The 26,798-nt window shown below is 53.5% G+C and overlaps 1 protein-coding gene across 2 annotated transcripts in view; it reads right to left on the bottom strand.

Moving 5' to 3' along the window:
• PLXNA2 (plexin A2) overlaps window positions 1-26,035 on the bottom strand; it is a 175,517-nt gene extending 149,482 nt beyond the window's left edge. For both annotated transcript variants that reach the window (XR_012632173.1, XM_074893865.1), the window contains exons 1-3: window positions 25,855-26,035; window positions 3,947-5,201; window positions 2,429-2,611 (exon numbers count right to left, since the gene is read on the bottom strand). Coding sequence is in view for 1 of the 2 variants with exons in the window: in XM_074893865.1 (XP_074749966.1) it covers window positions 2,429-2,611; window positions 3,947-5,134 (1,371 nt within the window). In the remaining variant the exon portion in view is untranslated. The remainder of the gene's footprint in view (window positions 1-2,428; window positions 2,612-3,946; window positions 5,202-25,854) is intronic.
• Between the last annotated feature and the right edge of the window lie 763 nt (window positions 26,036-26,798).

Below are 26,798 nucleotides of genomic sequence, written 5' to 3' on the forward strand. Positions count from 1 at the left end.
CCGAGAGCCCCACAATTCAATGCAAAGCTGCTTCCTACGCTTCACGTGGCCTCTCTTAGGCCACGTAAAAGATAATCCCACATGTCAAAGGCGGAAAGATTTACTAAAAGTGCGGACAGGACTGCGAGATAGAGAACGACAGCCTCAGCCCCGTGGAGCGGAGGGCAGGACAGCGGTCGCCCCAGCTAAGGGTAACGGGACGCACGGGTCTCATCAGCTGCAGGCAACTCTCAGCCAGGTTAAATAAGGGTGCGTGGCCAATGCCATGGAGGGCTGACTGGAGTGAACGCCTGGAATGAATTTGAGAGATGAGCCAGTTTTCTTAGTGCCTGGTTACCGCTCAAAGAAGAGGTGAAAGAATTCCGCAGCCCTCCCTCTGGCCAGTGAAGTGGATGGGCATGAACAGATTAACTCTGCATCCAAACGGTAGGTGTTCAGTGTAGAACAGCGCAAGGAATTAAACGGTGCTGGAGAGGCTGCTGCTTCTGTAATCTTACATAATTCATGGGACGGGACAGTAAACACCTAATGTGCACGCACAAGCTGTTTGCTTTAACTGCCTCTAAATGCGGCACCTCCCCAGCCCGCCCCAACCAGCGGGTCCCAGGCTGCAGGGCTGGCCTGGAGCTCCACACCCCCCCCACCGGGCTAAGCACCTCTGCCACCCGCGCAGGGAGGAGAGGGGCTCTGCTTACAATCCCACTCCCCCCCACGTTCAGAATTGCCCCACTGACACTCGAGCGGCACCAGGGAGGCACGTAATTTACTACTACTCAGCACTTGTAAAGTGCTAAATGAATATTAATGAACTGATGTAATTAAAATGATGCAGACATTCAAGTGTAGTATCTGCCTGTCCTTGTATCTTCCTGGATAGATGAGGAAGAAATTCCCTGCTGCTTAAGGACACAAAAAAATTAACAGCCTGCTGTTGATTACATTTGTTAACTCTTTCCATGGTACAATGATGCAGGGTGTGCACTTAGCGGGTTCACCTACTGCTGTCATTTACATTTTAGGTTAATTTGAAGGATCTCAGCTTTCCAGAGCAGCATCTCCAAGGCTGGTTTTGCTGGAGCTGGTTCAGACTTCTGCGCTCACTGATGAGCTGGCTTCCACTCGCAGACCAACAAGGTGTGTGTGGGGGTTCCCCTCTGCTTACACACCCCAAGGCCATTTCCACACTCATTTTAAATACGGAACTCTCAAGAGAGGACTAGTGAGGACCACACAACAGATGTATGACCGGGCCTGACCAGCCTTTGCACCCCACTTACTGAAGAGCAGTTCAGAGGACTCAAGGCTGGCAGGGAGCAGGGGGACAGGACAAATTCAAATTCCAGTTGGACTTCAAAATCCTAAAACTCACCCCAGTTCCCCCTCACCTCCTGTGCTGGGGAGGGGGGAGGAAACCAGCAGGAGCATCTCTTTGCCCTGGGCAACTAGCCCCATCGTTTGTGATGCAGAGGGTGAGGAATGTTATCTTCCAGGACTGATCAATCATCCAACTGTCAGAGGGATGAGCAGGAGGTAAGAGGCAGAGAGGAGCAGTAGGACTTTGCCCTGAGGCTTGGTTTCCAAAAGCAGCCAAGTTAACCCATTCCTACCTCTCCATGACCAAACATCCTGCCACCATCAGCAATTTTGCCATCATCAAAAGCTTTCTAACTCATGGTCTTCTACATAAGTTGCAGTAGGATTGCTGGGAAACAACGGAAAACTATTGCATGGTTTTCCATCAGTGCGTCAAAAAGGAAGATGAATCTGAGACCTTGGATACAGCTTGCTGAGGTTCACTCGTACTCAGAAGTCGCAAGCCAGCTCCTCACTCTTCTCTAATCAGACTGGCCCATTACTGCCTTGATCATTTCTGCATCAGCCCCACAAACACACACACATCATCGTTCACTGAATGATAAAATGCAAAAAACCCAGACAAGCAACAGGGTAACGCTGTGCTGTACAGGCAGGCAGCGTGTGCGAGGGCTGGCACGGCGCTGAGCAGTGTTACGCTGCTGCTGCTGAGGGAAGTATCTGGCTGGAAGCCCGGGAAGGTGCCCTCAGCCCATATGAGGGGACGCTCTGGCGCGGTAACGCCGCAGAGCAATGGGAATGGCGTGGCCTCCTCTGGGCCCTTGTCCAGGACCATCCTGCAGCAGTTTCTGCTGCACCTTTCCCAAGGCTCGGCACTCCTTCGCTTCAGAAGAAACCACAGCAACACCACTCTCTACTAACAGCTGATGGATAAACTTTGCCTCACCATGCCAGGCCCTCTGTGACCCAAACCCTGTGTTTTTTGCTCCTGACTGGCTCCCAGTTTCATGCTGGGAAACATCTGTAAGACACAGCAGCAGCTACACGCATCAGAGTCTCCCAAGAGAAATGAAAAATGGATCCTGGCTCTCCAAAGCCACGGAAATAAGCTTACCTTCTTCAGCTTGCCAGTCTTAGTCCCCACGAACACCACGCTGTAGCCGTTGTAGACGTAGGAAGCAACAGAAGTCATCCGGTCCCGGCTCGAGGTGAAGAGCGTCACCCCGTCCACCGGTGTCGAGCCTCCCAGGGGCTGGTTGATGTCGAGCCCGCAGAAATTGTCATCGATGGGGACTGGCTGGAAAGACGAGGTTTGGGGCAGCCGTGAGTGAAATGCAAAGCGCGGGGCAGCCCCGCACCCTCGGGCTCAGGCAGCGGGGAGCCGGCGGTGCTGACAGCGGGGTGGGAGCCACCAACACGCCACCCCCTGTGCCCAGGGCCCCTCAAGGCCATACAAGCCCAGCAGCTGGCAGCTCGCAGCGGTGCTGGCACTGCCATGCGTGGTGTGGGACAGGCTCGGGTCAGCCACCAGCCAGAGGACGGCCAGGCAGGGCTGGTCCCACCCCACGAGAGAGGAGAGGACTCTGCTGCTCATTCCCCGCAGCCACCTCCCTCTGGCACAAGCAGCCCGGCTCCAGGGCAGAGTTAAACCTCCCCCACGGGAACACGGGGCTGGTGGGAAGTGCCAGACTGTGTGGAAAGGTGGGTGATCACCCATGGAACGGGCTCTGGCAACACAAACCACCCAAATGCTAAGCAGGAAGACGCACTCCTGCTCCTTCCACTGCCCACAAGCCACCTCTCTGTGCCTCAGTTTCCTTCCTACAACACGGGGAACACAGATGCTGCCTTCTCCCTGCAACACCACATGCCACGAGTAAAGGAAAATCGTCCTGTCAACAGCTAAGCATTATCACGCCCTATCAGCTGAGGTTGCTCGAGCAAGTTCCTACGTGGCACAGGTGGGGTGGTGACACGGGTGGCCAGTCACTGTCATGCTGACTGCAATCCACTCATTTTCCACAAGGGACATTAACTACCAAATGCTCAGGCACATCTACTTGCAACTGCAATGGGATGACTCTCCCCAGTGCAAGCCAGCACTCAAGCTTTTCTTCACCTTCCTTCTTTCATTTCATTTAACCCACGTTTATCTCTTCCCAGCAGCCAAACTTAATATGCTTGGCAAAAGAAGGCCCCAGGGATTCTCAAGTCAGCCCAGGAACAATCTGCATGTGAATCAAGATTAAAGAAATCAGCTGAATAAAAAATACAAGAGACGCAACTGTCATTTGTATTTATCTTGTTAGTTCATTGATACCACCCTCCTGCTCGGGGAAGGGCGAGAGCCTTCCTCCGGCTTCCAGAGCCCCAGGTTGGGAACAGCAAATGCTTCCGGCAAGCTGCACGCTTTTACTCATCTGTTGTGATGCTACCCCGTCCTTTCACTGTCATCACCAATTGTCTGATAAGAACATGGATTAAAGGGGAGGAGGACTGCTACGTCTGTTCTGTGTTCAGGGAAACTGAGGCACAGAAAACTGATCCTATTCTGCAAGCTCGTGTTCCACAGGGCCGGGCATCAATACCGGTTCTCAAGGACTCCCATGGCCAACAGCCAGAGCATTCTTACCGCTTTAGTGCACTGGACGTCCTTCCCCAGCAGCCAGTTGAGCTCCAGGTTGCCTTCCCCCTGGTAGCAGGACTGCAGGCGGTCCTTGATCTGAGCATTGATGGTGCGAATGGGGAAGACGCAGAGCGCAGAGTCGTCAGGTGGCTGATGGTACTGCTTCTGTCCCTTGGAGAAAATGGCAAAGAGGACATCCTCCTGGGCAGTGATGTTGAGGGACTTGGCCAGCACGTCTCCCGGCTTGGCGAGGTACGCTGCTTGCAGGAGGCGGTACTCTGTGTCCCCCTTGACGCAGCCAAAGGGCAGAGAGACGTAGGAGTGGAACTTGGGGTCGTCTTTGCAGAGACGGACGATGCGAGACGTGTAGAAGAGATCGCTGGCGGAGTTGATGGAGACACCCTCAGGGGTCTCTGGCTGGACAGTCAAAAAATAGACAAAGTTGCCACTAGCAAAACCATAGATGTAGAAGATGTCAAAGTGCGAAACAAGGGCCAAGGTATCTGAGGGGATTTTGATGAGGGATGAGACAAAGTCACTGTGGAGCTCATAATCCAACATTGCTGATGACTCTGGGTCCCGGGGAAGTTTGCGGCTGGAGAGGGTGGGGAAATAATCCTGCTTCCCATCCACTGCCGTGCCAATGAAGAGCTTCCCATCTTCCCCTTCTGAGCGCACGATCACGCCATACATCGTGCCCGTCTTATTGACGCTGGACAGGTAGTGCTCCTTTTTGTGCGAGGGCTCTACCAAGATGAAGAGGTCATCCAGGCGCAGCAGCTTGCAGACCCCCTGATAGAGGCTGCCACAAGCCAGCAGCCGGTTCTCAGAGTAGTCGATGATCAGCAGCTTGTTGACGTTGTTGGTGAGGGTGAGGATTTCGCTGCATGGCTGGACGATGAGCGGGGGGTAGCAGGATTTATTGTCCTCCTCGGGACCAGTTTTATGAGCCACCAAAATGGTCAGGTTACCTGAAAGCTTGTAAACCCTGTTGATAGCTCCAACGTAGACTGCTCCGGTGCCTTGGTGGACAGTCAGGTGGTTGAACGTCCAGTCCCGGTTCTCAGAGTGGAAAGTGCTGAACAAGGCATTGCTGGACACATTTCGGGAGAGCGATGCCAGGAAGAGACAGAGCAAAGCCACCGACCAGCCATCGGAGTCCGGTACCCGAGGCCAGTTCTTCCTCTGATCCATCCTGGGAAAGGCAAACTTCGTGTTCCCCGTGTGTGTCCTGTGCCCCAGCAACGTCCCTCACATGGTTCTGGGGAAAGAAAAGAAACGTACAGAGCAAAGGATTAGATCCAGTGCACCCTGCAGATAAAATTCAAAGGAGGCTTTCTAATTACACAGTCCTTGAGATAAAGTGAGGACGTCTCTAAGCCCAACAAGAATTAAGCAGGTCTCCTAACTTATTGGTAAACAGTTCAGGCTTGATGTTTTGCCACTTGGTTCAGCCTCTGCGTGTTAATTTGTTATGTGGTTTAGCTGTTTATAACGTGCTCTGCTCAGCCATGGGAGGGGATAATCAGCTTCAGCCCAAGACAAAGCCTGCAGCTCACACACCCAACCATCAATCTGCAATCTTGGCTAAAAGGATGTCTCCTGCAGGGTATGTTGTTGGAAGCAACAGAGGAAATAAGAGGTGTTTTCTACCTTTAAATCCTCTATGATTTAATTTGGAAACCTGAGGAAGAAGTCTTACGCAGGCAAGTTCATTGAGCATATACACACACCAACACTGCCAGCATCTCCCCTCACCCCTCCCCAGGGCCAGAGGTGCCCCTGCAGGAGCTTTTCAGGGCAGAAACTGCTCCCCACCTTCACAAGATACTTTACTGATGAGCAGCAGCTGCTGGGGTGCACAAGTGGTTACATCAGCAACCAGACACTGCCAGCAGCACCCTGGCAGGGGAGAAATTACCAATCTGGGAGCCTTGGACAAATTTCCTGCTCTAACAAAGCTTGTAGGTGATGATTAAAACCCGCACAAAGCAACAGCTTGGACACTGGGTCCCAGAAGACTCGATGCCAACCAAACTGTTCACGTGCCCTTCCCAATAGCTCTGTGGATAACAGGCAGAAGTAGAGTCTCCTTCGACTGACAAGGCAAGGTGAAACTCGAGCTGGAGATCTCTGGCCAAAATCTATGGGAAAATGAGGCATGAAAGGCAGGTTTGGTTGTTGTCTGGTTGATGTTAATTTTGCTTTCATGGGTGCTCCTACAGCACCTAGACCTCACTTGGGCCCAAGGGATGGCTGGAGCCCCGCTGACCCCAGGCCCCATCCTCCCCGCTCACAGAGGCTGAATTAGGAATCACCGGGCTGGAATTTCCTTAGGAAGCAGGCGCTCGCCTCGGAAAGGCTCCGGCTGCGTGAGGCATGTTTACATCAGAGCTTTCCATCCGCCCTTCCGGCCAGCGCGCGCAGGCAGGCAGACACAGCGCCTGTTGAAGACGACCCTTGTAACCTGCTCCACCTCATCACCGCGCACCTCTGATAAGGTGGCAGACTCCCCTAACAAAAATATGAACATTTAAAATAATCCAAATCCATGCATTTCCATGTTTGTCTCATCTAAGGGGGTCCGGCTCACATAGGAGGTATCGGCTCGGTTCCCACCTCAGCCCTGGACTTCCAGCTCCCCTCGGGCTCGGCTGGAAGCGATGCCGGCCAAGCACCCCACATGGCAGCAAGGACCCGGCTCAGCAGAACTGCTTGGAGAAGCCGTGGAGCCAGAAGAACAACACTCTGGGGCAGACACTGTGTAAGGGCCCCGAGAGCATCAGGGTTCTGCACTTCCCTCATCACCACAGACATGCCTGGAGGTCACGGGATTGTGCCTCATCCTTGTCATCACCTCCAGACCTGACCACGACTTGTGCTCCTGGCTTGGCCTCAGCCTTGTTCATCACCACAGATGTATCTGACCGCCTGGACCCAGGAAACCATCACAAAGTTCTCCTTTATCCCAGATTATGCATTTCTTACACACTCCAGGCTGGATGACCAAAGGAACCATTTCAGCCTGCCTTGGGGAGGGATGTTCACCACCACCTCACTGCACTGCAGGGTCATGCCAGCCCTGGGAAGAGGCCGAGGCTCCATCCCACCTGCCCTCTCTGCATGGAAGTCCCATCACCTCCCACCACGGCCACACAAGCCCCAAGCCCACACACCAGGGAGGAATTTGCAGCTCTGACTCTGCTCCCCTGGCCTGGGTGCAAAGGCAGGAGGCTGCTCCCTCGCACAGCCCACACTCAGCTGTCCTCACCTGCGGGCAGCCACCGATTTGATTGATGCTGATCTCAGTTTTGGTATTTAAAATAATTCATGCTGCTGCAAACCTACACTGAGCTCATAAGCGAGTGTCACCGAATGGCCGCTCTTTAGGCTTGTTAATGCCGGGAGCCAGAGACGGGTGTTTCTGAAAGGTGACAAAGGAGCTCTGTCCCTGGGCTGCACGTCTCGGTGTCACTGACAAGACAGGCGAAAAAGCAGTAATGGGTTTCTCATTCTGCTCAGGGATACGTTTCCCCGGCTGCTTGCTTCTTATTTCCAGTCTCTTAATTTCCACCTTTGGCTGAAGCAGTTTCTCTCCCAGTGAGGACGCAGACGCTGCTGCATCCTTATTATTGTTTGGATGATTGTGGCAGAAAGCAGCTGCCCGCGCTGCAGACCTGAACGCGCCACAACAGCACCGGGGTGACCTCCCCAGGTCTTCTCATTAAATTTCTGGGTGAACATCCCAGAACTATTCTCTGACTCCAGAATCTTTCAAAAAGGCACAAATCAAACGGTTCCGAGGATGAGCTCAGGGAAAGGCTCTCCATGCTGCCCACGTGTACGAGCGCTGCTGGAGACCCGTGGTGGGCACCAACGACCTGGTCACGGGCACCGGGATCCCGGAGCAGCTTTGCTCTTGGATAACACGGCAGCACAGCCCTGGCCACCGAGAAGTCTGTGCCTGTCACTGGCAGGGAGGTGCCAGCCGGCAGTGTGGTGCCTTCCTCTAAACACCCAGAGAACCCCGCTCCATGGAAGAGCTCAAGAAGAGCCCAGGAAAGCGGTCATAAGACTGCGGGTACGGGAGTCCTGTGGGGCGGCCGAGTCAGTGGCAGAGCACCCCCAGATCAACACATGAGGAACCTCAAGCACCTTGGCGCCCCAGGCAAGTGCTCGGACACAACCACCCAACTCCTCCTGCCTTGGGGAGGGCACAGAGGTGGCAGCTGCAGCACGGAGGGGCACAGAGAAAGCTCTGCCCTGGGCCGCACAGATGGGCTTTCCTCCAAGGCCAAAGCGTCCCTCACTAAAAGGAGCCTAAAAATAAAGCCTACCTCAGTTTCTCCTTCCCTGAGAAGAAGAGATGCTCCTGGGGCAGAGGGCTCTGGTTCAGGGGAAGCCCAGAAAGAGATTCTGCAGAGAATGGAGAGATGCCGCTGCAAAGCTCGGCACACAACCACATTCCTGCTCAGCAGCTTTCCAATTGTTAAAAAGGTGTTCCATTGCAAAGTGAGAAAAGGACAGTGCAAGCTAGAAATTAAGAAATTTAAATAATTTTATATACATATAATATATGTATGGGACAACAGAAGCTCTCACTTAGACCACAGCAGTTTTGTATCTTTTCCAGCAACATTTTCATTCAGAGACAGCACAAAAGCCAGAGCCAGTCTGGAGCTGTGGTGCAGCAGAGCTGTCAGCTGCAGCCCAACTTCTACGCAGTGTCTCAGTGTGAAGGTTTTGCAGAGTATTTGTGAACAGTCACTGCCAAAGGCAAGAGAGATCATCCAGGAAGAAGAATCTGCGTTTTCAAACGTTATTTGAAGATGGCAGAGCATGGCCATGAACTGGCATCCTACCCGAACGAGCCAGGGGACGATGACCCATCCCCACGTCACCCCCGCGGGAGCTGCTGCTGCCAGCTCCCCACTACCCCCCAGCTGGGGGGGCAACATGTGGGTGCAGGACACAGATTAAGCAGTGCTCAGTGATACAGATATTAAACATCAACAGAGAGCCGCTGCATGCCCTACGGAAGAGTGTGGGGATGGCAGAGTACAGCTGGGGAGTAAAATACCAGGGAGACAGGAGAGTGGGCAATTTTAACTCTGATCCTTAATGCTATTTGACCATTAATTCTTCCTCTTTTTTTTTTGGAAGTGAGTTTAAAATATGGCCTTAAAAGCAATCTGAAGCTATTAGTAACGCAAGGTGAAAGAGAGAGTAAATTCAGGGACACAATATAAACCCAAGCAGCTGAAAGGCCTCAATTAGGCTGAAAGGAGTTATCTGGTATTTAAATAATTATTAGATTGAAGGAATAATCACAGGTCTGAGCCAATTTTTTTCCCCCCACTGTCATCCTAATGGAGACTATAATATTATTATTCAAATGCCCATGATTCTCATTGAGGGGGGAAGAAAAAAAGGGCTCATTTAATCTCCATGCGACAGGGCTTCAGGAGGCCCGATTAGTCATTTCTCTTATTTCAGCTGTCACTCACTCACGGGCACCACAGTTTGTCATTAGTGGTATTTTATGCACACACACACACGCAAAAAAAGAGTGAAAAAGGAAAATTAAAGCAAAAAGAGAATCTCCAGTGGAAAATGACGGATCAAAGGAACAATTTTGATGTCACTAGGGCGGCAGCTGCGTTTGCTTCGTGGTGATGGTATCTTTTCTTTTGGGGTAGGGTTGGTCTCATGAGCAGCAATTTATACACAGCCCCACGCCAGCACCACTCTGCCCTCACCAACCGCCTCTGCTCCAATGGGTCCCGCGCTCCCGGGACGCCCCATCCCCTCCAGAGGAGGCAGCTCCTGCAGCCCCAGCACCTCCGACACACGGCAAATGTATCTGCGCTGACCCCAGCGTCCTCCCGGCCCCAGCGCTCCGCATCCCAGCGCCACGTGCTCTTCCCGGGCTGTCCCTGTGTCGCTCCCGGCCCGGAGGGTCCCCAACCACCCCAACAAAGCGGGAGCCGAGCAGGCAACAAAACCCTCTATGGTTTTGCTCCTAAAGGCCACGTGGGTTTGGGGAGCTGCCTCACAGAATGAAGCCTCCTGAGAAACCACTGAGCTTGAGGGGAGGGGGACCACGGGCCCATGATTGCTTTCTACGCTGGAGGTGGATTCTGCCCTTTTTGCTTTTTATAGTCAAATAAGATTCATTGCTGTGAGGCCGGGAGCAGGGAGACCGGCTGGCTCGCGCTGCTGACCTCCCCTGCAGGTCACCGGGCTGTCAGAAATCCCCCAGAATTATCGAAAGGGTCACCAAAAGGGCAGGCTACACTATATAAACTAAAATACAAGAACAAACCATTTGGAACAGCCTCACCCTTGCACCAGCTTGACCCTTTCTCTTTGCATTGGCTCCATATCGTATCTGCCAACTGGAATGAGGGGAAAAAAGCCAAGAGTTTGGCCATTTCTTCGTAGCAAGTAAGAACACACATACCAGGTCTGCATCCCTCCTGCAGCCCATCGGGAATTTTTCTGTGAAACCTTTCCAACCATTAAAGTTGCCACAGTGATTTATCCTTTTGAAGAAATGATATTCAGGACACATTTGTCAGCTATGGAAGAAGACCTTACAATAATTAATATGGTTTTGTTTCGTTTTAATTAGACAAAAGCTCTGAGCCAAACTGTCTGATCTAAGCATCTCTGAGCTCTGGGATGTTTCCAGCCCAGAGCAGAGGTCCGGGTCTCAGTCCTGCCTCCTCAGCCAAGCCACTGCAGCCAGATGAGCCCCGCACTGCCGAATCCCCCCTTCCCCAGCAGAAACCTGCCCACCCACTCGCACAAGTCCCTTCCTAGCTCCCAGCACCTTCGCCCCTTTCTCCAGCAAGAGGAGCCTCGGCACACTGGAGCCCCAAGCGGAGGTTTTTCCCAGCCGTCCCGGGGCAGGGCTGTGGGAGCCCATCGCCCACCGCAGCGGCGGCGCCGAGGGAGCCCGGGGTGCAGCAACGGTGAGTTCTGAACCCCAGCAGTGTACAGCAGCCAGTTCAATCACTGGCTCTGGAGTTTGACACCGGCTGAAGTTACCGGCAGCTGGATGTGAAGTAACTACAGTTTTGTAATACAAAGCAATGAGGAGGGCTCCTAGCACCTTTCCTTTCTATTTTTTTCTTTTTAGAATACTTTGAGTCTAACAACAATAAGAGCAAGCTGCAAACACCAGCAAGGTGCCTGGCGAGAGGTCCAAGGTTTCTGTAGAGCTTAGTGAACCACAGGGATGACAAATACCAAGCCGTTCCTAAAGCTGCAACACTGAACCCTTTGGGTTTCAAGGCTGGAAACCACCTTTTTGCCTCACCCTTCTGCCTCGCTGCCCCTCGGCCGTGCCCGTCCCTGGCTCCGCAGGGCTGTGCTGGCAGCCGCAGGCAGGAACCGCGCCGGGAGCCGCGTCCTCACTTCCCCAGAGCTGCTTATTCACGGGGATGGTATTTCACAGGCTTGTCAGCTTTCTGAGAAAGAGTTAAGAGGGAAAAATACAGTATTGTGATTATTGCTTCCTCCAGCCCTGGGACAAGGAAGAGGAGGGGAAGAATGAAACCCAGCCGTGAAAAGGCATTTCCCTGATAACAAACACGATTGCATGAATTATGCACAAAATTTGTTCATATTGTCCAGATATTGTTTATACAATGCATACCGGATAGGCCACCTCTCCCCTCCATCTCCCTCTTGAGCACACACATCTCAACAGGTCTAGAGTAAAAAGAAACAGAAAATCCCCTGGAGAGACCTGCTGTAAGCCCCATCTTTGCAACTGCATTTTGGAGAGCGCGGTGCAGCACCCTGACCTGACCCGACGCTGCTCCTGGCTCTGTCCCAGACTTGCTGAATGGACCTGGACAAGTCATGTTACTCAGCCTCAGTTGTTCCATCTGTGAAATGGGGATAATGCTTTCCTACATGAGGCACTTGGATAGTCAATCGACGAAAAACTCAAAAGGGAGTTACCAGGCATAAACTGTTGTAGTCAAGTATGTGTCAGGGCCTGGTTTAGCGCTTCCTAGTGTGCCTCTGTTCATACACTCTTTGAGCAGAGATTGTTCAGAGCAGGGCGGCTCTCCCCTGACAGTGAAGACAAGCAAACAGAGGCACGGCTACCTCTGACCCCCAAGGATGCTGAAACACCCCTGTGACACAGCAAGGAAGCATTTCTTTAACACTGACAAAATCATCACCATCTCCAGGGGAGCACTGGCTCCTCTGGTAAATCTAAAGCAGGATGGCAGCCGTGGCTCCGGCGTGGCTCACACCCTGCTGTGCACTGCAGCTGGAGACATTTAACCCACCAACCCTCAAAGATGTCCAGAAAAATTTATAATCAATCTAGGACACCTAGGTGGCAGAAATTAGACACCTTTTTCTCTCCCTGTGCTGATACTTGACACCTGCTATCTGAGAAACCACAGCTGGCAGCTATTGAGATTCAAGTACACTGCTGGAAATAGCTTATAAATTACCTTGCCCCAAGAGAGGTGCTGAGACCAGAGGACTTTATTCACCGTGCAGTCCCTGAGGACAGACCCAAGGCTGGTGACAACACCATGCATGGAAGCGCAGAACGGACCCTTATTTTCCTGGTTGCCTTGAAGTACGACACAGAAGGAAAATTTAACACTCAAGTTTCATAGCTGGTTTATTCAAGTTTCGGGAAGTCTCAGTTTCATCCAAACCTGTGTAAACAGGCCACTGGCTTTGGGTAACATTAAATCACAAAAGTCTGTGGCCAGAAAGTTGTGATTCTCTAAACCAGTCTCCTGGCGCAAGGACCAGCTACAATCATCATTCAAGAGATGTTTCTCTAAACTGTCCTGGAGGACCTCCAGAAACAGAGTCCACAACCTCTCCAGGCAATCTACACCAGCGTGTCCCCTAGAAAGAGCTTTTTCTAGTTTCCTACCCAAGTCCTGATGGACTGAGGTTTATCCACTCCTCTTCACTGGTGCACCTGAACATTGTTTGATTATTCATGGACTTCATTCCCAACAAAATAGAACTTAATGGATGGTGACCTTAGGTGCAAGCAGATTAAACGATTAAATGATTTGCCCAAGGCTAGTCAAAAGGTCCCAGTGGCAAAGCTAGGAGTTTTATCTCCTGAGCCTCAGCCCAGCACTCTCTCCCCAGGTGACATCCAGCTGCAGTTTATTACAAGAGAATATTACAGTGCAGCATGAGGGAAGATCACAGAGCGGCCACTGAACTGGAGGAGAAAAATAAGCAGCAGCTTCTCCTGGCCTCAGTCCAAGTGCACCACAGGCAAGTGAAGAACCCCAGCTTCAAATTAAATGGGTCCCCAGCCACTCCATTAAACAGAAATCCTGAAACAGAAATCCTTTGGCTGTGCCAGCCCTGTACAGCGAGTGGTGTTCGTTATCCCCAACACTCCCTACGGCAGCCAGATGTATTTACACAGTAGCCACAGTGCTGTTACCTAAGTAAACCAGGAAATTGTACATTTGTTAACGTTAGGTTCTGAGATGCTGAATCCCCAACTGTGCAGCTATAGATTTCACTCAGCCAGCAGCACTGAAATTATTAAGAGCACACCACTGCCTGTGTGCACATTCAGTCAGGTTTCCCCATTCCAGAGGTGTTTACTGGTTACGATGCTCCATGCCACTCCACAACGGGAGTATTTTTTCAGATTATGAGTAATAACCACCACATCCAGCCTACACAGCCGCAGGCCATCGTGCTGTCCATCACTGCACCTTCCCCCATCGCACTGGGAGGGCAGGGGGCTACGGCTCCAAACGGGGGCAGGAGGAGAGAGGTTCACCCCTGGCCATGACCAGCAACAGTGGCTCCCTGCTTCGCTCCAGATTTCAGCTGCCAGTCACCATGGTGGCATTCCCACTGCAGGAGGGGAAGAAATTATCATCCAGGTACCACCGTGGGATCATGAGGATTCGGAAAGGCAGAACACAACTGCAAAAGCCCTTAAATTAACAACAAAACTGAAGCAGGCAGGCTGATGCAGGAGAGAGCCACACAGCACTGAAGAACCCTTCAGGGACCATTAACCAGCCCTCGTCAGGCCTGTCTTAGTGGAAGTATGTGCTATGAACTGCAATCAACGCCAGCTCCATCAGCGACGTGAAGGAAGTGCCTCTCCCTCTCGAAGCCTCTTCACACAGGGTTGCTTGTCCTTTTATGTGCATCGCTGGGGTGCTCGATGCCGATTTTGAAAGCATTTCAAGGTGCCTGAACCCTGGGAAATGTAAAGCCCCTTCATTCCCTGCCCAGCCTGCTTCACTAAGCAGGACAAGCACCGACCATGGCAGAGCTCGCGGACAGCAGGATCCCAGCGCGTCCTGTGCATCAGCACCCAGCGGGGTCCCAGTGCCCAGGGGGGCTCCCAGTGCTGGCAGCCAGGTGCCCCCAGTCTTGTGTTCTGAGGTGCAGCCAAGGACCCCAAAGCCTGGAGCCATCTCACCTCCACCCCACCATCAGCTGAAGATCACCTCCTCTCCTGCAGCATTCGGACCTCAACGTCTCCTCGAGACAGTGGCTGCTTCCCACTCCTCTGCTCCATGCTCCTCTGCCCTGCTTTTCAATTTCAGAGCTCTGGCAGATCACTGATTAATTCAAGCCTGTTTAATAACCCTTCTGTTTAGATGAAACAAGCTGTCTTGTTTTCTTTATTTTTAACACTAACTCTTGTTTCTTTGCTAAGGATCTTTCTGTCATTTAAAAACTTCTCTCTCTCCAACCAAGCTGATAATAGGATGGAAAAAGCATTTGCTTATGTCCGCATCTGACATCAGCCAGATGTTACAGAACAAGGCTAAAGAGGGACTTGACACCTTGATGGGCAAGAGGTCCCAAAAGCCCGAGCTTGTCTTGCAAGATCATTAGCTATACAAATCCCTGCACGGCTCAGACCAGAGCGCAAACACCGGGGACGGCGGGGCCAGCTCCACACAACGTGGCTGAGAGGAAAGGAGACCCGGGAGCTGGGGGTCCCCAACTCCTCACACGGCTCATCTGCAAGGAGGGGGGCTGCTCCTACCACCACAGACTGGCCTCACCGTGGCACCGGCAGTCCCCTCCCCTCCGCCTGCCCCCAGCTCCACTTGCTGTCACCTGCTCTGCCGCAGCATCCTCATGCCGGAGGGTTTTGAGGCATCGGCCAGGTCGCGGTGCGAGCGCTGCCCAGCGGAGCCTCCCGCTCCCCACCCGCTGCAACCCCCAAGTGCTGTGCACAAAGAATAACAGACACGCAGGGACCTGACTCCCGATGGGAATGAGTTGGAGCCTCTCAGCTGTCTCCTGCCTCTTTGAATTTCAAAGCTGCACTTGTCTGTAGAGCAACTGAGTCATTTCCTTCCTATATCCAGCCTATCGGACTGGATCCAGCAGTGCCCGGAAAACAATAAATCCTTCAAGGACTTGTAAGGCCATATTTCACAGGAATGCAGCAAGCCTGCCTGCTTGGAGAGCTCCTCGCACACCCTTTACTTCAACACCCCTCTGTGGAGCCGTCCCCAGTCCCACCCGAGCAGCGGCCCCGTCCCTGCCGCTCCCACCTCCCGGGCACTGCAGAAGCCCAAGGCTGGGCCAAGCACACGCGACCCGCACAGACCACCACCACCCCATCACCCCCGACCAGTGCATCACCCAGGGGCTGTGGGTCACGAACTGATAATGCAGTTTCGTTGGTTCCATAAAACATACGGAGGATCTAGGAAGGAGAGAAGCTACAGCTGAATTTGTGGACTTCGCCGACGCTTTGGCAGACCGAAGGAAGGCTGCAGCCACCGAGGAGTTTGTTCTACCAAATACAGCAACGCGGGAGAACCATGCAGGCTGTAAGAATGCTTTCAGCTGGTTCGATTTGAAAAGTGTCTCCTTTACAACCACATATTGGTCTTCCAGATCCACAAAACATTTCTATCGAGCTCGAAGACAAAACTCAATGATTGGAGCTATCCATGGCCTGAAAGTTGCAGAACTTCCACTCAAACAACAGGGTTGAAATGCTTTGTCAGAAAGAAACTCCCCAGTTTGAGTTTCCATGGAGCTCTGAGGAAAACTGGTGCATTTTCCAGGATCACTTCAGTGCTGCTCCCATTGTCTTTTTAGATGCCAGAAGCAAAGCCCAACCGACTTACATTAAGATTCATAAAATTGTTAACCAAACGATCCCACATACATGAGAAAAACTAAACAACAAGGAAATTAATACTAAATCCTCTTCAGTAACAAGATGGCTAAAGCAGATAATGTGGCAAAGTGTCATGTTTATAATGGAAATTTGCAGAGAACGTAACAGGAATTGTCAGGGATGAAGAAATGAGTCAATATTTTGCTTTCTCTCATGTCAAAATTTGCACTGTTTGTGGGAAAAACACTTCTTTTTTTAAATCTTGGGAGGAGAAGGAAATCAAGCCAAAATTGTTTGGTTTTCAATAGGTCTTCACAGCTCACAAAAGGACAGTGTGAGAGCAGGTGCTGGCAAGGAAGGTGAGCTGCCCAAAGCCCTGTGCTGGCAGGACTCACACCCAGGGAGACCATATCTGTACTTAAATTAGATCTCGTATCAGGAATAGGATTGACATACAGCTCATTTTGTGCAAGTCCGCAAGGAATTGAATGGTTAAAAAACCCCATGTTGCTGAATTCACACTCAGAAATGAAAAACTCCATCTGCAAAGTCAGTGCAAACCTACCCAACCTGTCACTCCTGAGGTTAAACCTCCCACTGACCCAGTACCCTGGGCAGGGCTTATTTTTTTAAACAAGTTATACAACATCCTTGGAAGTCCTTAAAAGAGCCCCTGCTTTTGTTTCTTTCTGAGAACTTGTTCTAGCACTTCTCAGCTCAGCCCAAGACAAGTTGTGGCCACCTCCAAGTCAGAAAATTTATTTGGTGGAACCAACGGAACAGATTTGCCCGTCACACAATTTACGCCTTGAAAAGCCCAGTTACGCAAGCACTTGTACCAGCACCTTATTATATCCCAGTGGACAAGCAAAGGGGCTCCTGCCTCTTTCTTCCACTGAACTCCGGAGTGCTTGCCCACGCTCCTTGGTTGCTATGAGATTTTAAAGACAGTCTAAAACCTGTTACAACCAAATGGGCCTTTAACACAATTCCTGCTCCATAAGGCTCCTCATCTGCCAGTGGAGCCAAACACACCCCAGTCCACAGATCAGAGAAGGGCTCATCACCGCGTGCAATTAACTCCTCGCGAACTGCAGAGGAAACTTTATAACAACTGGGAGAGAAATAGCCGGCAGTGAGCCTTTTGCTGTCGCATCATCTCTCAGCCAAATAGATTACTTACCGTGGATGTTTTTCATTCCGGCTTCTGTAACGCAGCGAATGATGCCTCTGTAAGGTTTAAATTGATTTGGAAATACAGAGGGGCAGACATCAAAGGTCAGAATTTTTAGAAGGTTTAGGGTGAACGCAGAAGCATTTCTCATTCCAAGGTGGACTTTGAGAAGCTCTTACTCCCAGTTTGCTTTCTCCAGATTTTGAGAAGAGCTTTTCCCCCCCATAAGTCCATCAGCAGCATCTCTGGAAAGTACTCAACACACAACAAACCGACTCAGAAAAACCCTGAAGAAACCCCAGCCCACACCTAGCAGTCTGACCCCCGCAAGCGGTCACGCCTTTCCGGCTGCCCTACATCTCCCAGAGTCAATGGCCGAAGGAAGGAGGGGGTTTAGGCATCTTTGTTCTTACTTGTGCCCTACCCACAGCATCAACACTAAATAAAATGAAAACAGTAGAAGTGTTTGGGGCCTGTGGTAGCACAGGTACCGTCTGTATCCCTGTACACTGACAAACCAGCGCTCCCCTGTGCGTGTGCATTGGGATAAAGCAGGTGTCTACTACATCGGTCCCTCCTCAACAAAACCCAGGATAATCGAGGTGCTTCGAAAACAGAGTCACGCCCGGCTGTCCCCTGAACCACACAGAACAACCAGCACTAGCCCAGGGGTTGCTGCTGGGACCCCACTGTGCTCCTACACCCCCATCAGAGCTGCACCACCCCAACCACGCTCGGCCCCTCTCGACACCAGGAGGGCAGGAGCTCCCATGTTTTACCTTCAGTGCTGATTTAAAACCCGTGAGATGGCAAAGCTTCAGCGTAAGAATAATTTAGACAGTTAGGAAACCTACAGGCATGCTCCCTTTTCCTCCCCACCCCACCTCTCACACTTCCATTAAAAATGAAAAGGACATTCATAGGCTTTTTTTTTTGTTTAAACAACATTACAGGCTGTGACATAAACCAGCAAAGGCAGGAAATATCATAAGGACAGTGCTCCATCCTCTGCCCCTGTCACTGCGACTTTTTGGGGACTTGGCAAATGAATGAGTAAAGGAGACAGCCTGCGTGTTTTATGGAGTTGAACTGTAACATCCCTGTTAAGCAGCCAACTCACCATTTCTCTGCTCTGACATCAATAAATCTACCCAGCCACCGGGCACAACGCTCTTCACATGAACTGGCTACACATGAAACCCTCGTATCTGGCTACCTGGGCAAGCAACCAGCCCACTGCGGTCTGCTGCACTCGCTGCTGCTTTTGTGATATTCTTAAAGAAACGGGAAATGGCCCGTTCCAGTAACATGACTTGGGAGGTTTTAGCGCTGCTACTGACACACACACGTTCCTTACAGCACCTGCTTTGCCAACACCCAATTCCCAGAATCAAAGCTTCCCGCTCCTGGAGGGAGAAACAGCCACTTTGGGCTATAAAGAAAATCTTGACAAGGTAAACTCTGAAAGCCCAGCTACCAGGAAGCAAATAAGAAGAATTCAAAGCCTTGTTTTTAAGCATTATAATTAATCTCAAAACCTCAGAGCTCAAACTCACTTTTCAGAAGCTCATTCCCAGGTTAACAAACCAGAGTGATGTCACGCACGAACACTGAGGAAAACCCCCTGCACGCCTCCAGTTTTCTGCCCTTCTCTCGCTGGATGCCCCATTTCCTCCACCACGCCACGCCGCATACGAGGCATCGCTCCGGGCTCTCTCTTACCGATGACATGAAACCAGAGGAAAAACTACACATAAATCTCTCCGGGAGGCGTTTGTTCTCAGGCTCGCTGAGCCTGGAAATAACACGAGGAACTTACTCCACGCTGAGTCAGGGTCTGACAGCGGCTCCTGGACCAGCCGTGGTGGATCCGCTTCCTTCCCGGCGCACGTCACGGGCGGCAGAGCCCAGTGCTGCCCCAGAGGTTTCCTGTTTTCCCCGGTGCCGCGCCACTTCCCGAGACACGGTACAGGGAAACGGGGCTCCGGAGCCTGACACCGAGCTGCTGCGGGAATTAAAGCTGCTGTTTTCCAAATAGAAGAGCCAGCCAGGAGCTGAAAGCAAAATAAGCTGTTTCCTTCAACCTTCCCTGATAGGCGCAGAGAACGGCCTCTCCGAGGACTATCGCTCCCCCATCCAACCATCCCTCTGCTGGGAAAATGGAGTCAAATTTGCCTATGCACCCCGAGGGCTTCCCCCCACACATCCCAGCACTCCCGCTGCTGAGCCCCGTGACCGAGTCGAGGCCACAGCAGGTGGGAGCCAGTGGTCCAGCCCTCGGGGAGCCCCCCCCATTCACCACAGAGGGGCAGAGGCTGGGTCCACGCTCAGCTCCTCCTGCCTGCGCCCACTCCTCTGAACAGCCTCCTGCTCACATAGATTTTTGCTGGTGTCATCGTCCCCACGGAGGCTTTTGGTAGAGCAGCACCACCCTAAAACTGCACCTCTCCTTGCTCCCACCAACATCAGCGGCCACGGCCAGGTCGCGAGTGCAGCTACAGTGTTATGTGGCACCGGCACCCACCGGGAGAGCCCACGCCGCTCCCCACCAACACGAGCAAAGCCTGGTCTAACATCCACTTACCATGCTCGGGAGGAGGTTCAGCCTCAGCGGCAGCCAGGAAGGAGACTGTCCTTCCCGTCCAGCTCCCAGCCACCGGACTCGGGCTCCAGCGCCGAGCCCCTGCCGCGCTCCGAGCGCAGCGCTGAGCCCCTGAGCCCCCCGGGTCAGCCGGCGGCTCCGTTAATGAGCCCTGGGGAAGGAGCAGCGGCAGCAGGAGGAGGTGAGGTGAGAGGTCAGTGTAATATTTACTCAGACGTCACCTTTCACTTTTATGAAGCGGGGAAGTGGTGCCGGAGCAGGAAAAGGGCTGCGATCCCGGGATGTTCCTGCCAGAGAAGCTGCTGTCACACCAAGCACAACACACACGGGTCCTCGGACCCCACAAACCGCACGGGGCTGGGGAGGGGCTCTGGGCTCTTCCCACCACTGCTGCCATCTGCCCCACCAGAGGAGCAGTAGGAATGGCTGGGCTAGGCAGGACTTCTGAAGAGCAGAGCCTCTCCAGGTCCCCTGTGCTCCAGCAGGTCCCCAGCTGGCCCGGAGCCCATCACCTGACGGGGCTGTTCCTCTGCACCGTGATTTTAAGGAACCCCCAGGAGACAAAGGCACATGGCGCAGGGAGCCAAGGTAGACATGCATCAGTGGGATAACAAAATTTCCCTAGTGGACCTGTTTCTTGGAAAAACCATCTCCTCTGCCAAGCGGCGAGATGGTTCTGTGCATGCAGGGAGCACCATCAGCGCAGCCCCAGACAGCGGGCAGGACTGGTCCCGGGGCAGGACGGAGCAGCACTTGCTGCTGCCCTGGCACAGCCGGGGCCCTGGCTCGCAGGGCTCTCCCAGGCTCGCTATCGCTCTGCCTTTGGAGATGATCTGGACTTTTTTTTTTTATAATGTGACTCTGATGCCTTTTATCTCCTCCTCTGAATGTAATTTTAGCCCAGGCAAAGCAGGATTAAATTTTCATAATACGATACATTTATCTCGCTTTTCATTCCCCCCGCCCCCCCCCCCCCCCCCCCCCATCACCACCTCCCAGTTCAATTTCACCCAAACAGAAGCTGCGATTACGGCGAGAAACATGAGATGGGCTCTATCCGATAACGGAGGGGAGGGCACCTCTTTCCCAGCACCCTGTCCTTGGCAGCCCCCCGCCACGCAGCAGCCAGCCTCAGGCTGACGGCATCGCTCGGGCCCCCCGAAACGCACAGACAGATCATAATTCAGGCTCAAAACCCAGCAGAGAACACGCGGCAGATGAGGTATGTCACTGCTGCACTCGTGCGTTTGGTAAACTTGTGCTTTCTTGGTGAAGTCCTGCTAAAGCAGCCTTGCCCCCACCCGAGCAGCCCCCGGCGCTTGGGCTCAGGCCACAGTGGGCTGAGGAGCCACAAGCCACGCTGGGGAGCCACACTGTTCTGGATAAGGAGCAGGGAGAGGCAGCCACAGCCAGCCTGCCTCGGCCGGGAATTTCTGAAAAGCACCAAAATCCTCCTGCTCCCCACCCACAAGTGCCGGGTCAGACCTGCAGCCCCTGTGATCTGTCCTGTCCCTCCCAGGGCCGGGGTCCATGCACCAGCCAGAGGCTGCAGCTCTGCCAGCTGCTGGGTTTATGTTCATATTTCTGTTGGGCTCCGCCAGCCTGATCCTGAGGATCCCCTCTAGTGGGATGAGAAGGAATTTCAAGCCCACGTCCCACTCCCATCTCCTCCCCAGCTCTCTCTGCACCAGTGGTGGCCGGCCCTGCTGCCCAGGGCGGGTGGTGGGCTGCAGCAGGGAGCCACGAATCGCTCACCCCGTTTTGCCAGAACCATTGGGGTGAAGTCAAAAGCAGGCTGGAAAGGCAGATGTCGTGGAGGCGGCGCAGACGAGGAGGACTGGAGGAGGGAGGAAGAAGACAGCAGACATCAAGGATGAATCCCCTTCACGGCAGCAAAGCGGAGATGACTTCCGTCAGCGAAACATCTGCCTGTGACGATAAGGTGCCACCCGGACCATGTGCTTCACCCGCAAGCCGGAGCGCGTCGTGGCCGCCCCGAGAGGGTTGGCACAGCGGCACGTGGGGACCTGGCCCGAGGCATCTGCTCGCAGCCCATCTCCCTCACTGGCACTAAACCACCCAGTAAACACATATATTTTCATTGCAGAGAAAGAATCTGAACACAAGCCCCGGGTGGCCGCCTCTGCCGCCCAGGGACAGCACGCTGCCCTTGATTCTGCTTTTGTTCCCCCTTTGCTTTTCATCCCCGAGGCTCCCTCTGCACCACTTTTGCAGACAAAGAGCTCGTGGCCTCCTCAGACCAAACCGCCTTCAAGTCTCGCAGAGCCGAGCCGTGCCCTCGCCCCACCCTGGGAGGAAGGTGGGCACCCCGTCAGCAGAGCACACGGGATGCTCTGGGTGATAAAGATGCACCCGATCCGGGCAGCAGCGTTCGTGGCTCAGCCCCAGGAAGAACTCGGTAGCACCTTTTCCCCCTTGGTTCCCCCTTGCCCTCCCCTTTGCTGTTGTGGCGGTGGCCTCCTAGCCAAGCTGGTTAAGAGATTAACACTCTAAAAACCACATTTACTCTAATTAGCCATGAAATCTTTGTAACTAAGTGAAAAAATGTTTCCCTTGAGGGATTTTTGTCCATTCATCACTGTTTGAATTGCCGGGGGGGGGGGAGAAAAGAGGGGGGAAGAGAGAAGAAACCCTCAGATCTAATGAATTAATAGCAGAATGCCCTGGGGGAGCAGTGGGCTCCTACAAAACACGGGCACCTCAAAGGGGGCTTTTCATAGGCTCGCCGAGGGGACGCTTCTGAATTATTTCGAGTTAACAGACTGTAACACAATGCTGCACTCCCTGGACGAGCTGGGCAGCTTGGCCAGCGTGCTGCGGTCCTCCTGCCCCTTCCACAGGGACGGACAGACGGACGCTGTGCCCGGCCGGGTGCGGCCAGCCGGGTGCCCCTGCCCTGCAGACAGCTGGGGGGGGATGGGGCTCTGCTGCACCCCCCAGTCACTATTCCACTGGGAAAAACATTTCAGAGTTAGGTGGGAGGGGGGGCAGAGAATCTTGCCACAACTTAGGCCTATAAATATTTCATATTGCTGGAATAAGAACGATTATATTCCTGCCAGCACTTTTCTTGTGTATTTTAAATGTGTCACCGCCTTCTACTTTCTCCCCCGTTTGTGTTTCTTGTAACAGGCCCATGAAATAAAGATTAGCTGAATAATCAAGAGTGTTTAGAAATGTGAAGGGGCCTGTCTCAGGAGCACTGCGTGCTCAGGTTCATCTTTTTTCTTTCTTTTTAAGGATGCCAAACACAGATGGGGGAGCACAATTTTCACACGCTGTAAGAGACGGGCTGGAGCGAGCACGGCGCCCGAGCGTGCAGGGACGAGGCGAGCAGAGAGCACACGCTTCCCCGTCAAAAATGACAGCCTCAACGCCATGCGGAAAGAGGGGGGCACTCTCCCCCATTACATATTTATCGTTCAAACTGCAGAGGGGCCAATTAAAACAGCTTGATCACTGCCGTGTTCAGGCAGACGGGTAGATGCTCCGAGAAGCGGGATGAGAGGCAGGTGTACGCTTCCCTGTTGCGGTACAGCGCCGTCCGCTCCTCCGAGAGTCACTAAAACAACCTCAGCTGAACAAAGGTGCTTCCGAGACGCAGCCCAGCTCCCACAGAAAGCGTCACACCGACACCAGCCCACAAGCACGGCTTTCCTCCTTAAGCCTTCTCGCCACATGCCCCACGCAATTTCTCCGTATTAGCTTCTGCTGCCTTTCCTAGCCCAGTTCTTCATACAAGCTGCCTACGGCATGAGACAGCCCGCACCTCCAGCTGCCCTAGCTGTTGGGCAATTATTCCAAGACGTGCTCGAGACTCCCACATTTAGCTGCAACAGGAGTTCCCGAAGTAAGTTCTGGAAAGCCTCGTGGCAGTAGTTAAATTGGCGATCTCGAGAAGGTACCGCAAATCACATGTTTCTCTCAGACACCACAGGGTCTGCGCAGCAAACAGCTCCAAATGTCATTTCCATTTAGCTGCTTTGCAAGCCAATTTGTCACATACTAATGCAATTTGCTGAAGAGAGTTAAAGAGCACAGGGCAGTAGCAGTCACCCCTTCTCCAGGCTCCTGCTGCCAGCCTGGGTCTGCATTTTCTCTTCTGCATCCCCCCGAAGTTCCCTTCTGCCGAGAGGCAGGGGAAGCTCAGGGTTAACACGAAGAGCAAGACCCAGCCCGGTAAGAGCACCGGGAAAAGCGTTTCTATCATTTTGGCGGATTGAGTGCAGATCTTATGCAGCATCTGTTACCTGTTTCCACCACACAAACTTGTTATAAGCCGGGGGGAAACTCCACGATTAATTACATCAAAGAACACTATAAAGACAATGAAGAGTAAATTGGGTTACTTTATCTTTTTGCAACGAGCACCATGGAGATGGTTAGAAGAGTTGAGAAAGATGACTGGTTTGCTAGATAAGCCATTTCACAACGGCAGTTGTACATCCACATTACTCATTGCTTGCACCAAGTTTCTTAAATCAAAGCTATTTTCCCCGGTTCCCTGCACCACCCCAAAACATCACATTGAAGCTTTGAGGGTCCTCAAAGTGACAACAAATGGCAAAAGGACAGCAATAAAGACAAAAAAATAGCACATTTTAAAGGATCTAACACCTCTGTGTTAAAGGAAAAAGGCTAAACATCTGTTCTGAAGATGGCACAGATTTCTTCTGAGGCATCTGCCTTTCAGCTGTAAAGTAGGTCATTTGATTTAACTTTTAGACACCGTATCAATGAAGCCATTCGGAGAAGGAGAGACAAGACCATTTCCCCAAGTCAGCTGAGATCTATTAAACACATCCAAGCCACCAGTGAAGCATCAAGTGCTCAGCACATAACAGGGAAACCCTGTCAGCAGTAGCTTTTTGCATCATGGTACTCCGCTAACTTCACATTCTCTCACCTCCAAGCCAGTATCTTGAACTGTAGGTCACAGACACAGTTTTTTTCCCTCTACCACTTACTATTCACCTCACTTAATATTAACCTATTGACTTTCTGATACCCCTTAGAACACAGATTAATTGAACATCATTCACTTCACCTCCAGGAACGTGGAAGTATTGGCCATAGCTTGGATGGAGACAAAGCCTGTAACGCCTGACGGTGCCAGGTTAAACGGAGGTCACGGCAAGCCAGGACCGGGACAGGAGGCCAGTGTGGCCAGCACTTGCCCAGAGCAGCCTCTGCCCTGGCCAGCACACACCAGCCACAAGCCACTGGGCTGGAGGGGACCTGGACCATGAGCCAGGGGTTTGCGTTTCCCTGAAGGGAGCACAAGTGCATTTGCCTTCCCTCCCCTCTCTGCCTTTCAGAAAGGGCCTTGCAAGGATTTAGGAAAGTTTTAATGAGGATTTTTTCCCCAAGATTCAGGGGTGCTTTTGTAAAAGTCCCTCCTTGCCAACAGTAACTTTTTATGGAAACGAGTTTATTCTGGTGCATTGACTGCTCCAGACCGTGACTGAGTGGTAGCAAACGACAACGGAATTAACGAGAAAATACATAAATGTATAAAGGTGAATACGCACCTAAAACGGAACGGGGCGGGGGTGGGGGGGGGATATAGCCGGGCACAGGGGGCTTTGGGGGGGTTTTCTTCACGCCCCTCTGCGAGCACCCCCGGGGCAGCATCCTCCGGGGGCATCCCCCCTCCCCGAACCATCCTTTCTCGGGGGCAGCCCCCCTCGAACCAGTCCCCTCTCGGGCAAAGCCGCTGCCCTTGGCGCAGCCCCCCCGGGTCCCGCCGAGCACCTCCCCGCCGGCTGCAGCCCTCGGTGCCACCCGCGTCAGGCAGCCGCGGGGGGCACGGGCGGGGATATGGGGGACACACACACGACACGAGCCCAAACCTTCCCCCCTGCACCTTCCCGGCCGCCCCCCGCCAGGACCGCGGCAGCGGGGATGCCCGAGGGAGCCCCAACCCCAGGGGTACCCCCCCGGGAAAGGGGGTTTGGGGGAGGCAGAACCCCCCCGCCACTCACCAGCCCTCGCAGCTCCGGTGCCTCCCGCCTTCCTCGGGGTGCCGGCTCCCCGGCTCACGGCGGGGTAATCCACACGGCCCCCGCCACCGTGGAAATCCAGGGCCGGGCGCCCGCTCCTCCTCCTCCTCCGCCTTCCCGCAGCCCCTCAGCCTCCCCCGGCTCGGCTCAGCTCAGCTCCGCCGGCCTCTCATACCTCCGCAGCCGCTGCCCGAGAGCTCGGCCAGCCCCGGCTCCCCCCCGCCCTCCCCGGCATCCGCCGCCGCCGGCCCCGGGCGCGCTCCGCGCTCCCCGCTCCGCTCCCGCCCCCGCGCCGCCCCCGCTCCCCGCGATTAACCCTTCCCCGGCCGGGCAGCGGGGCTCAGCCCGCCCCCCGCAGCAACGGGGGTGTGGGGAAGCGCGGCCACCCCCCCTCCGCCGAGCCATCCCCCCCCGCCCCGCCCCAACCGAGAGCGGGCAGCACCGGGGGCTGCCTCACGGCGAAAGGCTGCGCCCCCCCCCGGGTGGCCAAGCAGCGACGGAGATAAAAGCTCCCTCAGTGTCCCTCGTTTCTTAGGGTACAGCCCCCCAGCAGCTCGGGCTGCTGGTTTCCATTCCCACCTCTGACCCCCTAAACACCCCTCACCCCCCAGTTCTGGTGGGGAGAGCGGTGCTCGAGCTCCCTGATCCTCAGTTTCCCCATCTGCGAAATGGAGCTGATAACTCAGTTTCACCGGCAGAGCAAAAGCTGCACACGTGTGCCGCTGAGCCCCCGAAACGCCCCAACCTTCGCACCCCGTGGGGCCTGCCAAAGCCACGGGGGCCACAGCCAGCCCTGCCATCCACCACGGGGTGCCCGGGGATCCCTCCTTAGGATGGAGCAGCTCGCCACGCAGCCACCCCCCGGCCTCGCACAAGCGTTGGAAAAATACCTGGGAGCTGCAGGGGGCCCAAAGCGAGGAGCAGCC

Source organism: Strix uralensis, chromosome 24 (genome assembly GCF_047716275.1).
Source record: "Strix uralensis isolate ZFMK-TIS-50842 chromosome 24, bStrUra1, whole genome shotgun sequence".
Taxonomy (NCBI): domain Eukaryota; kingdom Metazoa; phylum Chordata; class Aves; order Strigiformes; family Strigidae; genus Strix; species Strix uralensis.